Source organism: Vigna angularis, chromosome 8, assembly GCF_016808095.1.
Source record: "Vigna angularis cultivar LongXiaoDou No.4 chromosome 8, ASM1680809v1, whole genome shotgun sequence".
Taxonomy (NCBI): Eukaryota; Viridiplantae; Streptophyta; class Magnoliopsida; order Fabales; family Fabaceae; genus Vigna; species Vigna angularis.
Genome location: NC_068977.1, coordinates 26,668,935 through 26,686,470, shown reverse-complemented (window position 1 = coordinate 26,686,470; position 17,536 = coordinate 26,668,935). Strand labels below are relative to the sequence as shown.

Genomic DNA, 17,536 nt, shown 5'->3' with positions numbered 1-17,536 from the left:
CACGCCACTACCCAATTTTCTCCATCGCATCAGACCATCACTGGAACGCCAACGACGCCTCCATGGCCGCTGCGAATCGCAAATCTCCACGAACACATCCATAATCTTTGTGAGCCAAATCGCAAGCCTCTTTCATGGCATTCTCCAGAATCGTGCAACCCACGCTCACGGCCAATCACCATTTTCACAACTCGAAGCCACCAGAAACCAACCCAAAATCGTGCTCTCCCCACCATCAACACAAAACTACAATCAGAAAAACCCCAATTGCAAATCGCCGCGACCATGCACAGCTGTCACTGTGTTCGTCTCCTTCATCTCCACTATCGCACATACCTACACAACAAAACCCAATAGTGTTTTCCCCAATTCTCTTGCGAACCTTGCGCAGTCATCTCATCACCACCGCAACATCGTGACCACCAAGCCTCCACCTTCGTATCCCAATACCGGTAGAAAATTCCCTGCAAAATCTATTCATCAAGCTTTCCTAATTTATACCATGAGTTTGATTTACCTGTATCATATGTGAAATTGCAAAAAGAGAAGTACAATCATGAATCTCCACGGAAAGGCAGGGGAGAAGAGGCGAAACCCTATTCTCACATGCGTGACGGAGCAACAGTAGAAGCCCTTTTCTCCCAATCTGAAACCCTAATTTTGGGTAAGGAAGGAGTTGACACATGTCATAATTTTTAATTTAAATAAAAATTCCACCTAATTAAATAATGCACATCAGCATAAACACGCCATCACAGTTTAACACCGTTTGGGACAACTTAACGAATAGGGTAAAATTGGCTCAATTTTACAAATATTATGACCCAATTAAGACAGTTTCAAATATGAGGACCCAACTGAGATTCACATACAAATATGAGGACCATTCGAGGGTTTAAACCAAAAATATATTTAAATATTATAAATTATTTTTCTTATAAGATAATCAACTATTTATATAATGTAAGTTAATTGATTAAAATAAAAGAAAAATATACTTTTATTCAAGTATTCTCAAAAATTAAATTTATTTTATATTAAATATTTACCTAATGAGTTTAAATATGATTAATAATTAATATGAAAATAGAATATGTTATAAGCCACCTCACCTCAACATCGACTAGAGCTTACATAAGTTAACATGGGCCATGACTAACTCGTTTCAACTCAATTCTAGTTGGGTCTAGTCTAGTTAGTTTCGACTTGGACCCTAGTAGACTTGACTCTACCTAGGCCATGTTGACTCGACTCGACCCAGGGTTATGATAACTTAGCTTAACTGTTGACCCAAGATAATTCAACTTTACATAAGTTCATCTTGATCTTCGACTAGGTCGACTTATTTTGTCCTTTGGCCCAAACTAACTTGACTCAATCCTAGGCACTAGATGACTCAATTGGATCTTGGGACCAAGTTGAATCATCTTGACCTTCAGCCTTGACCAGCTTAGCACAATCCTTTTATTTGAGCAAAATAGGCTAGGTTCTTCAGCCTAGGTTGACTTGGCTCAATTTTTGAGCCTAGATTGACTCCACTTATTTCTTTGTTTGGGCTCACTCAACTCGATTCTTCAACTTAGGCCAAATTGACTTTATTCTTTAGCTCGGACAAACTCAACTCGATTCTTCGACTTTATTCTTCAGCTTAGACCAATTGGGCTTATGGGCCCATGATTACTTCACTCTATCATTTGTTTCAGGTCTTCTCGCTTAGCCCTTAACCTAGGTTAACTAGCATTGACCTTTAATTCAGAAGAGTTGACTTGACCTTTAGCCCATGACGATTAGCCTTAATTTTCTACCTCGACAGACACATATCAACCTTTGGTTTGGGTTGGTTCAACTTAGTGTTGTGGACCAAATCAACTCAACATGACCTTTAACCTGAACAAATTTGAATTTACCTAGGCCAATTTAACTCTACCTTCATTTTAGGCCGACTCAACTCAATCTATAATCCAAACCGACTTTGCTTAATCTTGGACTCAAAGATAACTTTGGTTTAACTAAGTTCTTAATTGTCTTAGACAAATCTTGATTTTGAATTTTCAAAATAAAAAATGATCTAAACCAAATTCAAATAGTTGAACTAAACTTAAAAGTATATAAGAATTTAGATTTGAGATACATTCGTGTAAATAAAATTAAAATAATATAGATTCTAATTATTTCTTTTAACCTTACTTTAGTAATGTAAGTTGTTATATATGTTAGTTGGGGTGGGGTTGAAGGAGTGATAGTTGGTGTGAGTATGGTTACATTTATAATGAACTTTAAATGTTGTTTGTGGGAGAAAAAAAAACTTTTTTTCTTTCTTTCAATATTTGATCAAATTTTAAAGGCAGTTTAGAATATATATTTACTTTATTTTAAATTACAAACTGAAAATAATAAAAGCTATGCCTTATTAATCTTTTTCGTCTAGACATAAGTCTTAATGGTAAATGAACGAAGAAAAATAATTTTTTAACAATTTTATTTTAAAACTTAGTTGATGATTAGTTAGTTTCAAATATTTTTTTAAAATAAATTCAAAAAATCAATGAAATAATGAGAGATGACTCGTTATAAAAAAAATTGTTAAAAAAGTGTTAACATCGTAATCCAGAATAAAGAAAATGAAGTGTTTGATATATAACAATACTTCTAGACAATGCAATTATTGATTGCACTTTCTTCGAAGGAACAGTGTGAACCTGAAAAATTTTCAAAGATGACACGGTTCTAACGGCGTGAATAACGAACAAAATTTATACTATAGATTTGTAGACTGTACCATACTACATAGTCTTTTTCTATCTGCAAAAAAAATTTTAAATCTAACTATTTGCAAAACTATACTGTATAGTTGACTTGACTTGATCAGTCCTTTCACCACGCGTTATAATCGATCTTTAAATACAGGTAAAAATCTCAGCCATGTTATTCCAACTCACCTTCACCTCTTCACCTACCTTTGCAATTCTCATCAAACAGTTCTTGCTCAGTCAGCTTTCATCACTACCAATCTTTAAAACAATGAAGGTCAGAACTTTACTTTCTTGACCTTTCTCACAGATTATTACTGTGTTTTCTTTCCTTTCAATTTCATGTTTTCCATGTAAAAGTGAGCTGGGTCTTAAATAACACCTCTTTGATGTTGTTTCTGTTACAGAAAGTGGTTTTAAAGATGGACTTACATGATGACAAGATCAAACGAAAAGTTATGAAGACAGCATCAGGCATTTCAGGTATATATATATATAAAAGTTTTCACTCTTTAGCTTAGTTTTTGTTACGAATTCAATCATAAGTTAAGTGTGTTTGAAATTATTTTGCAGGGGTTGATTCAATTTCTGTTGACTTGAAAGACATGAAGTTGGTGCTATTGGGTGAGATTGATCCAGTGAGTGCAGTGTCGAAGCTACGAAAATGGTGTCACACAGAATTAGTTTCAGTTGGACCAGCAAAAGAGGAGAAAGAAAAGGAGGAGCCACCAAAAGTAGCTGTTCCTGTCTATGAACCCTACCCCTTCTATTATTATCCTTATCATATGACACCACCATTGTATTCTTAAAATTTGCTTTTAACTATGTTACAAGTTTTGGAGGGAATCCTATGTATAAAGTGGTTGTGTTACTTCTGCCAACCAGGTGTGTGAAAAAGTAATATCCCCTTTTTGTGCTTGACACATGTCCATTAAATGATGTGTTTGGTCTTTTTGGGTAGCTGGACTTTATTGGATTAAGTTATTTACCCGTATTTCATGTCACTTTTTGCTTATATGTGTGCAATTAGTTATATTCCTGTCTGAGAACGGATTTGAGTTACTCATTCAGTGAATTTAAGAAGAAAGTGAAAAAAAGATTATTTGGATTAAGGTAAAATGAAAAAATTAAAAAAAAATTAAAAAAATTTGTGAATGATACTATGAGTTTAATATATTAAAAAAATATTTTAATAAATGCAAATTATGTTAAAACGAAATTTTAATCATTACTTAAAATAAAAGAATTAAATAATAAAATTATATTAAAATAAAATGTGATTGATAAAAATTAAGTTTAAATAAATTATGGACAAGTGATTAATTTAAATAAAAATATTATTATTATTATTATAAAATGTGAGTTATTTTTTAAAATGAGAAAATTAAAATTGAAAAAATTATATTAAACTAAAATCTGGATGTTTTTGTGAAAAGGCAAAAAGGTACGCGTATGAGAGAGCGGTTATTTTTGTAATTTAAGATATGATGTGGCTTTCTTCTTTATTTTCTTCACTATTCAAGGAAATTTAATCTCTTAAATTTGTCTTCCTAAATCACTACAAATTATTTGACACATACGTTTGTTCGCTACATGAAGAAACAAACGAAATATTAGAGTGTGTTTGCTTTTGAAGAAGGATATGGAAGAATATATTTGAATGGATTTGATGAGAAAGAGGGTTGAAGGTGAAATTGTTTAAATTAAGGAAAATATGGTAAAAAATGAAAAAATTCAAGACAAAAATTAATTACTGATATGAGAAGTTTGAGAGATTAAAAAAATGTTTTAATAATAAAAATAAAAGATTACTATTTTATGATTGATCATAAAAGTGATTTAAAATAAAATGGGAACACTACAATTTAGATTAGAATAAGATGTGAATTATTATCATCGTTATTTTTTATATATATAGTAATAATAAAATATAACTAATTTATTTCGTATATATTATCCCATTTCATAACTTGTGCTTCCTTGTAATTCCTTTCAATTTCTTTATATTCATACCCAATGAAGTCACTACAATGTATAGTTAGAATTAAAATATTAGTGTTAACTTAACCACAAATGTTATTATAGTCAACGTATATTAATGTTAGATATTTATCGGTAAAGATAAAAATTCGTGAATAATGTAAGTTATTTTACGAATTATCGATAAAAAAAAAGTATTACTAACAGATAATGATTGTTTATAATTATCGACAAATGTTGACTGTAAAAAATTATTGATGAATGTTGACCATTAATAATAATTATCAACAGATAGGTGTGTTGGAACAATCGGTACCGTTATAGAGTCGCACAGCGGAATTAAAAACTTGAAAGAGAGTGGAAAGCGTGTTCGATCACAATTAAAATTAATTTGGTCCTTTTAGTAAAAATAATTTTCTTTGAGAAAATTTATCAAACAGTTGATATACGTAAAATAAAATGAGTGCAGGGAATAAGAAGAACAACACAGAATTTTTATCCTGGTTCGAATCAAAAGATTCTACGTCCAGTCGTTAATCACTATAAATAGTGATTAACCTTTTTCACTAAAAATGGTTTAACAGATTACAACAAATAGTTAATAAAGCAGATAAATAAACCTTCCTTCGACGAACGAACCGGAAGAAGAACACTCTGCCAACTCGAAGAGAACCGCTCCGACTATCGACAAACGAAACGCGAGCTTCTCCTATTCACGAGACCAGGCAGAGCACCTTGCTAACTCGAAGAGAGCTTGCTCCGACAATCGACACACGAAACGCGAGCCTCTCCTGTTCACGAGACCAAGCAAGGGAACTTGAACTATAGCTTCTGAGAACTTCCTCTGACAAACAGTATTCTGCTAGAGCTTCTGTTCAACAACATTTTTTTTTTTTATTTCTCCAAATCAAAATATATAGCCAAGTACACTGAATGCCAAAGGTTAGCTCCCAACTGCCATGAATAATCGATTATTGTAAGTGATAATCGATTATTCAAGTCCGTTACAGGGTTTTCAAAATGTGATAATCGATTATATGAAGAGATAATCGATTATTCCTGTATGACTTTGTGATAATCGATTATTGCCATTCCATAATCGATTATTGCAGTTAAAAATGCAAGTTTACAAGGTTTACAAGAATTTCCTACTACATTTAATTTCTACAAATTGCTTTTAACTAATTCTAATATCTTCTTCAACTAAAACTTCTTGTAGCATCATCAAAACAAATTTCTTCAAGATTTACCAATACTCCTTATTGGTAACAATCTCCCCCTTTTTGATGATGATCAAAAATTCAATTTTAAAAGCAAGTTTGGCTTACCTGCAAAACATACAAGCTAACAAACAACAACAAGGTTAGCAATACCTGTAATAATTTATACTTCTCCCCTTGTATTATTCTTCTCCCCCTTTTTGATCAGAAGCAAAAAGATCGGATGTTGAAGGCTCCCCCTAAATATGATCTCCCCCTCAATTAATCAAAGGATGCATATAATCAAGAGATCATTTTATTTATGAAAATAAATATTACATTATAAGAAGAATGGACAAACTAGCCGTTTATGGTCGTTTATAGCCGTTATGGGATGCTCCAACGACTCTATTTTTGAACATGTCAGCGTGATAATCGATTATGGCTTGTGATAATCGATTATCAGTTCAATAATTACTGCCCAGAATTGCATGATAATCGATTATGCATAATGATAATCGATTATCTGCTCAAGATTTTCCAGAATTGATTTTAATGCATGAATAATCGATTATGACTTGATGATAATCGATTATGAAGCGTTAAGTTTACGAAAAATGCAAAAATTTGCATAGATTTTGATTCTAAGATATGTCTAACACTCCAACCTCTCTTCTAAGTTCATAAAGTAAAGATACCCCCTTAAATATGCAATTCAAATTTAACTTTTAGCATACTCAATTAACCCACGAAATCAACAACCATTTTTCAAACAATTAAGATATCAATGATTAAGCAACCAATTTATAAACTAAAATGAATGCAACAGTAGCTTAAATGGAAATTATCACAGCTGCTACAGGTTTGATATGAAAGCATTTCAGCTAGCACAATCAGTTCAAAAAACTAACTTTGACAACACAATTTACAACTTTCAAAACAACAGCTATGATTCATGCACTCTCATATCCCAATCTGTTCAACCCAATGAATTCAACTCTGCATATAAAACAACATATATAAAAATTAAAACATCAATATGCAGTAATCAGATTTAATTCAATAACATTGTTTATCTTGGTTCAATGGATTTTATCCATGAAATATTGGCAAACCAGAATTTAAAACTGGAAAATTGACTCAAACAAGGAAATGTAGTTTTGACAACTGCTTTTAAAGACTATTCTACAGTGATTTTCACAGTTTGTAATCAAGCTTTATGTGGAGCAAATCATAGCTCATATGGCATGCATATAAATAGATCTCCACAGAAAACATCTTTGAAACGGAAATGCCAATTCAATCATCAAATAACTTAATTATCTAAAAATGCCAATGAAAATCTATCAACCAACTCATTTAAATGAATATAACAATAATCAAATAATGGAAAATTAGAAAGATAACCAGAACAAAGTGCAATAACACAGTTCAAACAACACTTAGCTCAATCACATGGAGTTCGAACCAAGGCTTTGAATGCCATTTGATGGATTCACTTCCTGCTCTTAGATCATTATTTCCGAAAGCATAATACCATGGATCTCTCCTCTCTTTTTGAGAACTTAACCTGCAAAACCATCCAAGAGAGGTTTGGTGCCCATAATCTCATTTGGGTCCTCAGGGTTAGAGACAAATTACTTTATAATGGGAATCCAAGCACATTTTCCATCAGGAACATCAAAATGTTTGATACTACATTTATTTGAAGTATGTCCTTTTTTCATACAATAGAAGCAACAAACACCATGCAGTTTGGTTTTTACAGTTGTTCCTTTTTCAACCCAAACTCTACGAGTTCTCTTAACTTTAGACTTTTTATGATGCACTTCTTTATTTCTAACATTGCTCCTTCTAAAAACATGTGAGACAGACTTGGTTGCTTTAGAAAGTAAATTTTCAAGTATGTCAATGTTAAACATATGACTTTTACAAGATAAACACTCAACAGGTTTTTCATTTGAATTAGATTCAGACAATTTTGTTTCAAGATTACTAACTTTGTTTCTTAATATGACTTCCTCATCTAATGCATTTTCATATTTCCATTTCAATTCTTTAAATTCCTTTTTCATATTTTTATAAGCAGCATTCAATGTTTCAGATTCATCAAGTAATTCAAGAAACGCCTTTTGTAAATCAAATTCATTAGATTCATAGCTAGAATTACTTACTTGGCTTCCAGCATCATCAAAATTAGCTGTCAAACACAAGTTTATTTCTTCAACAGAATCACTTGAACTAGAGGTGGTTGATGCATTATCCTTCGAGGCAATGTGAACCTTCTTCTTCTTGTGAATTTTCTTTTCTTTTCTTTCTTTACTTCTTTTGTTGCTTGAACAGTCAACTTTCAGATGGCCTCTTTCACCACATCCATAACATTTGAAGCTTGAAGAGGAACCTTGATAGTCCTTCTTTTCCTTCAAGATTTTGCTTTCAGATGATTTATCGTTGGCCATCAAGCATAGATTTTCTTGCTCATTAGAATCGCTTGAGCTTGAGGAGTTTAATGTAGACCATGAGTTCGAACAAGTCAACTTAGCCACATTCAATACTTCATCATGAGTGACTCTTAAAAATTTCCACATTTCCTGAGCACTTTTATAAACAGATACTTTGAAAAAATCATCAATGGTTAGTGCAGATAAAATTATATTCCGAGCCTTAATATCAAACTGAGCTCGTCTATTTTCTTCAGCAGTCCAATTAAAATAAGGTTTTTCAGTCTCTACACCATCAACAGTATTCATAGGAATATAAGGGCCATTTTGTACAGCTTCCCAGATACCTCTATCAACAGACCCCATAAAAATCTCCATTCTCACTTTCCAAAAAGCATAGTTATCACCAGTAAACAATGGAGGTCTGTTAATGGAAGCACCCTCAGCATATACATGGTTTTGATTGTGACCGGCCATTTTCGCAAATTTTGAAAAACTATCAAAGCAAGCTCTGATACCAATTGTTGGAACAATCGGTACCGTTATAGAGTCGCACAGCGGAATTAAAAACTTGAAAGAGAGTGGAAAGCGTGTTCGATCACAATTAAAATTAATTTGGTCCTTTTAGTAAAAATAATTTTCTTTGAGAAAATTTATCAAACAGTTGATATACGTAAAATAAAATGAGTGCAGGGAATAAGAAGAACAACACAGAATTTTTATCCTGGTTCGAATCAAAAGATTCTACGTCCAGTCGTTAATCACTATAAATAGTGATTAACCTTTTTCACTAAAAATGGTTTAACATATTACAACAAATAGTTAATAAAGCAGATAAATAAACCTTCCTTCGACGAACGAACCGGAAGAAGAACACTCTGCCAACTCGAAGAGAACCGCTCCGACTATCGACAAACGAAACGCGAGCTTCTCCTATTCACGAGACCAGGCAGAGCACCTTGCTAACTCGAAGAGAGCTTGCTCCGACAATCGACACACGAAACGCGAGCCTCTCCTGTTCACGAGACCAAGCAAGGGAACTTGAACTATAGCTTCTGAGAACTTCCTCTAACAAACAGTATTCTGCTAGAGCTTCTGTTCAACAACATTTTTTTTTTTTTATTTCTCCAAATCAAAATATATAGCCAAGTACACTGAATGCCAAAGGTTAGCTCCCAACTGCCATGAATAATCGATTATTGTAAGTGATAATCGATTATTCAAGTCCGTTACAGGGTTTTCAAAATGTGATAATCGATTATATGAAGAGATAATCGATTATTCCTGTATGACTTTGTGATAATCGATTATTGCCATTCCATAATCGATTATTGCAGTTAAAAATGCAAGTTTACAAGGTTTACAAGAATTTCCTACTACATTTAATTTCTACAAATTGCTTTTAACTAATTCTAATATCTTCTTCAACTAAAACTTCTTGTAGCATCATCAAAACAAATTTCTTCAAGATTTACCAATACTCCTTATTGGTAACAAGGTGTTGTCGATAATGTAGTAACTTAATGTGATTCATTATCGACATATTTATTTGTTGATAACGTTTGTCGATAAATAGGTTGACAAATTCAAGTGTAGTAGAAAACATTTCTTACCCAACCACAATGAACCTAGACATAAAACAATTTTCAGAAAAATCACACAATTCAGACAATCCAAACAATCCACAAATGCACTAACAATATTGTCACTAATGAAATCCATTACTGATATAAACATGTTTATAATGTCACTAATACAAACATAATAGTTTTAATTGTAAATGTCTATCAACTAAGAAAAGCCCTATTAATCAGCATAGTCATATGAATCATTTTCTTCTTCTTCATTATGCTATTGTTGTTGTCGTGGAGGTGACTAGACTGGGTGAGCTGAACTGGAGAGCGTCGTTGCTAAGACAATGTTGGGTGGACTGAGGTTCTTCTACCATAGTCTGTGCATCTAGAGGAAAAAATCCCACAACCAAATTTTGGAGGTTCATAAATTGTTGTCTCAGATCGTCATAAGCTTGACCACGAGCTTATAGTTGTTTGCTGAGCTGGGGAACGACATCATCAACACTGCCAAATCTAGATGGTTGGTGCTTCACTGAACCTCTTTTAGTAGTGCAATTGAAAGCATGTTTTGCCCAATATAGTCATCCTTTATTTATTTTTTCACCAACGAAGTCCAACCAACATTTTGTCCTGATGATATCATCGTCATCAGTATTTGCTTTTGATGCATCAAGACATGACCCTTGCTCCGATTTGTCCTATGAGAGTCTAGTTGAAAATTCTTCCTATTAAAAAATATGGACAATGTCAATAGAAGGAGGAAGTTTAAAACAAAAAAAATAATAGTACAAGTTTGAAGGTTGTAAAAGAGTTTGCTTACATGTGTCCTTCGAGACCTCTCATAAACAAATTGGCCATGTCCTTTTCGAAGATGAGTATGTTGAATCACTACATCAACGTGCACAACGTGTCCTAACTCTTGTGCCTATAACAGAATATGGAGTTTATATATACATCAATTTTAAAATACATAACTTGTTTCATAATAGATAGGAAATGAATGAAGATTTGTATCATACGAATGACATGCTCATGAGTGGTAATGGAACCACCTGTATACAAAACACCACGCTTTTCTATAGTTTGGTTCCTTTGGGCGGTAGCACATTTATTACGATAATATGAGGAATTCCAATGGGCTAGCAAGGACTTCTATATATGCTTCCCAACCCAATAAAGACATTCTTTCACTGTGCGTTTATCTCTAAACATCTCAAATAGTCTATGAAATGCTTTGGTGTAAATATTTTTTAAAATTTTTGCTTCATGCTCAAGTCTCCATTGGACCTTCAGTTGTTAAAATAGATCATGTTAAAATGGAATTGATGGACTTAATATATATACATCAATAAAAATTGAGAATTGGTTTCATGATGTTTTACCTTAAATAGCTGTCAAAATGGTTCTTTGTCTTCTAGAGGTATATTGCTTCCCGTGATGACCATCTTTTGCATATACATAAATTGATTCATCTCAAAGGTTTGTACAAAAGTAAACCTGAGAGTTGCCATGTAGTGGTTAACTTACTGACGAAGATTTTTGTTAGTAACTACATCGATAATGAGTCAAACAGTCAACAAAAGTTAGAGTTGTCAAAACGTTGTCAATTAGGTTACTTTTGGGCTTCTAGCATCATTTCGGCCTTGGAAAGTTTAGGGATCATTTGGGTCTTGGAAAGGTGAGGAGCGTCCCTCCTAGTTTGTTTGAAGTGTTGAAGAACATTCTAAAGTTTGAAAGAGGCTCCTATTCATCTCTCTTAGATGGCTTCAAAGGAAGAAGACTCTCGTTCACCCTCCTTGTATGGCTTCAAAGGGAGAAGGCTTACATTCACCCTATTCGACAATTGAAAACTTCAAAAAAAGAATTTAGTTCAATATACTCTCATTCCTTCTAAGAGTTCTCCTTCTATAAAAGGAGAGTTTTATTTCTTATAAATATAACTTGAAAATAAATGTTAGTAAAACTTTGTCAAATTACAATCTCACTTATTTTAAGTTCATTTAGGTTTGTCTTCTACAATCCATCACTAAATATGTGAATAACACATAATTACTATAGATTATAACTCGTTAATAAAAATCTATAAAAATAAATTAAAAATGATATCAGTTTCCTAGCGGTAGCGAGAGTTAGAGGACACTATATTTCAAACTAGCATTGGCCAAGGGATGATAACACTTCATTGTTTTAAAAAAATAATATAAAATTAGATTAATTTTGCAGTCAGGGCTGGACGAAGCTATCTTGTTATACCAACAGCGTCGTCTTGAGGAAAGCGCATAGCATTCTTAAAGAATTTAATAAAACTATATTTGTTGGCTAGACCATACAATCTTGAGAGAAATAAAAATAAAGCACTGTAGTTAGAAAAAAGAAATAATAGTTGTAGATTTAATATTATTTTTACTGAGATGGTTTGAACTGAGTTAAAAATAATGTTCTACAATGGTAGCCAAAAAGTGGAGAGATTATTAGTTATAGTTGGCATAAAATAGTTGTGTTAGTAAACAATAATATGCAATAGTTTACACATTTGAAATATTATCTAAAGACACAAAAGAATAAAATTGATTTAATAACTATTAATTATTTTGTAATCATAACATAAAAAGAAACATTCGTATAAGTAACTATGGTATGATATGAAAAAGACTTTTAAAACTGAACAAGGAGGAAGATTCTGAATGCTATATTATCATCATTCATCTTATTAATCATTTTGAGACATAACAACGAAGCAACATGTTCCATCGTTTTCCAACCCAACCAGACATAAAATAATAACACTTCAATTATAATACTTCACGGATTCACTTTCCGTGAAGCATCGGAACTCTAGGGTTGGTAGGGAAGATTAATTTTTTAAAAAAAAAACACGGTTTGACTCGTGTTGACTTGACTTTGACTCCACTTTGACTACGTCAATGTCTCCAACTACATGCTATACTATAAATACTCTTCATTGCACACATATTTCTCACAGCTTCCTCCAATTTGAAAAGCATATAAAAACCATCTCTTCTAACATTCCTTCAAGCAAGCTTAGAAAATAATGAAGGTCAGAACTATACTCTTATACATGAAAATGTTTCTTTACCATTTGTTTAATTTTCTCGCAGCTTATTATTACTTTGTCTTGTTTCCATTTTGTATATGTTATTTCCTTTCAGTTTCATGAATTGGAAGCAAAAGTAATTTCTGGGTCTTAATCTTCTTTGATGTTTGTTATGTGACAGAAAGTAGTGGTAAAGATGGACTTACATGATGATAAGATCAAGAGAAAAGCTATGAAGACAGCATCTGGCCTATCTGGTATACTCATAAATATAAAACTTTTCAGTCTATATGTATTACAACTTATAGTTATGTTTCAAGATCATTGTGTTCATGATTTTGTATTTTTAAATTAGGTGTTATTTGAACTATTATGCAGGGATTGAATCAGTTTCTGTTGACTTGAAAAACATGAAATTGGTGCTATTGGGTGAGATTGATCCAGTGAGTGCAGTGTCAAAGCTACGAAAATGGTGTCCCACAGAATTAATTTCAGTTGGACCAGCAAAAGAGGAGAAAGAGAAAGAGAAAGTGGATCCACCAAAAGTAGCTGTTCCTGTTTACGAAAACTATCCCTTCTATTATTATCCTTATCATATGGTACCACCACTGTATAATTAAAATTAATTAATAGATTACATGTTTTGAAGATAATCCTATACATATACTTGATGTGTGTAGGCAATTAAATTTTAGAATATTACAAAGTTTGATGGAAAGTAATCCTTTTTGTGGTCTGGTAGACTCAGACCATTGTGTGTCCAAGGGTGATAAGTGTGTGTGATTGGACTCTGCCATTTTGTAACAAATTTTTGATGTGTTGATCATCATGAATAAGATTGGAGCAGAAAATCTTTTCTTTTTAAGATTTATTTGTGTTGGATTTAAAATCACCGACAAGATTTATTGGTACTTTGTATTTGATTATTATTGTCCAATATTCTAATTTATAATCTTTTCTTTCATTACAGTTTTTCATTGCACAAAGTTTTTTTTAATCAGAATAAAGAGATTATATACCTTTTTCCCCAAACCAAAACTAATAAAGGAAAAAAAACTAAAAAATAATAAAACTTAAGAGAAGAATCTTGTTGGATATTTTGAGCCAGATTCGTCATGTAAATTAAAAAACGAGTACACTGTATCACTGTTCATCTTAATAGTATATGCTTATCTGATTCTTTGTTAAAAATACTTTTTATACAATAATTTATCGGAGCACGTCATCAAGATAAATTTTTGACTCAATACCATTAATAGTTCTTTCGAGAAAAGATGATCATATAGACACAATCTTAATGAAAATTTAACTCAATTTACATATAAAAAATTGATACCATTTCTAATACAAAACCTTTAAAACAATAAAATTATAAAATATTTATTTTTATACGGTATTCAACTTTTCATTTTTACTCAATTAAAAACTAAAACTCACTTAAATGGCGACACATTTAAATTTGTAGATAAAACTCATCATCAACTCTAATATCATTAATTTGAAGAAAAAAATGAAATGAAAGAGTATAATAAAAAACAATACAATAATTTAACGTATTTCAACACAATATTTATACATATAGGTCGATGACTGTGGAAGTATTAATGTGTTTAAGAGTTTAAAATAGTAAATTCCTACTCTAAAAACTCAACCCAACAAAAGTCATTCAAAAGGTTTTATCTGAACTAATTTAGGATAATAAAATTCAGTATCTCTTAAACCTAAACCAACTTCTTGTTGGTAGTTTGAGAATAATTTAAGAATTGTGTAGAACTATATATGAACTATTTGAATTCTTTTAAGTAAACCCGTAAACATTTTTGTTTTCAATTTATTAAGCTTGTATTTGTTTCTTAATTCTGTCTGTAATCAATTTTCCATGTCCATAATTAAGAAGGAGAACCCTATTAGAAATTAAATACAATATACCCCTAATTGTATTTCACACAGGAGTTTTAAAGTATATATACAAGTATTGATAAGAGAAATATTAATGGTACTTGTCTAATCTACATGTGAAGGTTAAATAATAATACACCTGCATTGCATATATACTATATTGAGGAAAATGGCAAAGCTTTTAGTTTTCAAATATTTAATTGTGAATGAAAAAGCTTTCACTGATCGATGTATGTGAATGTAAAATTTATTGTTGTTTTTATGACTTTTGAAATCATTTTAAAATTTTAAAATTTTAAAATATATTTAAACAAATTGTAAAATAGCATTCTATATTATATGCATGGTTTGACTTGGGTTGACTTCATTTTGTTAAGATGTGTCTCCCATGTGTGTTGTAAATATCCATGTCTCAGCTATACTTCTTACAACTTTAGCTATAAAATTATTCGTTCTACTACAATTTCCTTTGCTTCGTTGAAACAATTCATTGATAATATTTTTAAAGAAAATTTGTAGTCTTTTGTGTTTTACACATAAGTACGGTTTTTTAATACAACATGGATAAAAGTTTTAACACTTAGAATTATTCTAGTAATATTATCTTCGAAAGTTCAACATTCTCTTCATATTATAATAATTTTATTAACTTTAAAAACTCTAATGAAATATTGATAGATTTTTTAGAGGTCGGCAAGTTCGATAGACAGTCCGACAACACAGTCTGACAAGCTCGAACATAACTTGACAATACAGTTTGACAAGCTTGACAATACATCTTGTTGAAGAAAAGAGTAGTTTTTGATATAGGAACACACTTGAGACTCAAGACATGGGTTGAGGAACTTCTAAGGACTCCATATTTCTTCATTCATTTTATCATTTCAATTCTCTCTTGTGTTCTAGATGTATAGGAGTAGCTAAACTCCATTTCATTGGGTTTGATGAAATATACCTAATCTCTTTGTATCTTTTTTATGCAATACAATATCTTTCATTATTCTAGTGTTCTATCTTTATTATTCACATCCATGATGAAATACCTATGTCATTTGGGTGGTGTCTAATCACTGAAAAATATTATGGAACCTAGACATTGATTAAACAACAAAGACGTTTGGTTCTAGAAAACTCTTGGTCATTCTAAACTTATTTTCTTAATGCAAAACTTGTGTTTGAATATCTAAGGGATTAGTATTTTCACAAAAGAATTTAGAATGTCTCTAAGATATTAGGACTTGTATGCTTATCATGTGAATACTTGAGTATGTTAGAGATATATTGTATAGATGATTGTATAGAGTTTAGGTCATGAAGTCCAACCAAGTATGTCTTTATCTAAATCATTTTATAACTTTCATATTTAGAAACTTTAGATATTGTTAACTTGTTTGAATTAATCAATGTTCATTTTAACTACCTAAATTAGTAATTAATCATATATAGTTAGTTAAACAAACACAAATTTCTTGACAAACAATACTTGAACTTACCATTTTTACTACTTGTACGATTTAGTATACTTACCAATGAGATAACATCCATCTTCTCAACCTTCTTCTCCTTCTCGCTCTTTTTCAATTTCATCATCATGGCTTCTGTTACTAATTTAGCAAATATTCATTAGAATAGTCTTACAAAATTTTAAAAAAATATTACACATATATTAATTTATGGGTGATCTTCTTCCCTTCTCATATATTCCTTCCTTTCTCTTCTATGACCCCTAATACCCCCATTATCCATCTTCTCCACCCACAATCACCATATCAACTAGACCTCACCACAACAAATAAAATAATATAGTCACATCTAAATTATAAGAATATAATTGAAAATTATAATATTTGTGAGTACTAAATAAATTATAAAAATTATTACAGACTCAATTAAAAATGATCAAATTTATCAAAAACTTGAAATTCAATTAAACCTAAATTTTATATTCTTTTATTGAATTAAAATTTATCTTTCTTAAAATATTAGGTCTTAGGGAATGACAAAGAAAAAAATGATCAAATTAATATAAAATCATTATATATTTATAATGGTGAACAATCTTTATATAATATCTTAATTTTAAATTTAAGAAAAAAATATTAATAACATTTTGAGATGCCACAAAAATTCTTTTCCATCTATCTACTAATTGCTGAACAATATGGGCGGAGAAGGAAACTGCTTGAACTAGAAATTAAAAGCTGAACGCAAAAAAAAAAAAACACAAGAATAATGGCTCGTAAATTTGACACTATAATTATTTTTTATTAAAAATATAATCAAGTTATAAACACATAAATTGATGTCAGTATTACTCTAACTGAAGCTGGAATATATTTAAAACTTATACATTTTAGAACTCTTTTTGGTTTTTTCTGAAGTTGTATCAGATATAAAATTCAAAAGTCTATTTTATATATACTGAATTAGATTTAAAACTCACACTAGTAAAAAAGAAGCTTTTTAACGCGCTATATATGTCTCGGTTTTACTGAAACCGAAGCGTATAAAAGTGCGGTGACATTTTTATAATTTTAGACAACTTATATATCTCAGGTATCAGTAGAACCGAAGCAGAAAAGCTTTCCAACATCTGTTACGCGTCAATCGAGGCATATAACCCGTATATGTTTTTAAA

The 17,536-nt window shown here is 31.2% G+C and overlaps 2 protein-coding genes across 2 annotated transcripts; both read left to right on the top strand.

Annotated features, from left to right (window-relative positions):
- The first annotated feature begins 2,872 nt into the window (after positions 1-2,872).
- LOC108345217 (heavy metal-associated isoprenylated plant protein 39) lies at positions 2,873-3,710 on the top strand. Its single transcript, XM_017583798.2, has 3 exons — positions 2,873-3,027; positions 3,158-3,233; positions 3,324-3,710. Exons 1-3 carry the CDS (start codon positions 2,923-2,925, stop codon positions 3,557-3,559), a joined length of 417 nt encoding a protein of 138 aa, XP_017439287.2. The 5' UTR covers positions 2,873-2,922; the 3' UTR covers positions 3,560-3,710.
- A 9,208-nt stretch (positions 3,711-12,918) lies between these two features.
- On the top strand, positions 12,919-13,864 carry LOC108345183 (heavy metal-associated isoprenylated plant protein 39). Its single transcript, XM_017583763.2, has 3 exons — positions 12,919-13,002; positions 13,181-13,256; positions 13,378-13,864. Exons 1-3 carry the CDS (start codon positions 12,997-12,999, stop codon positions 13,617-13,619), a joined length of 324 nt encoding a protein of 107 aa, XP_017439252.1. The 5' UTR covers positions 12,919-12,996; the 3' UTR covers positions 13,620-13,864.
- Positions 13,865-17,536: the final 3,672 nt, after the last annotated feature.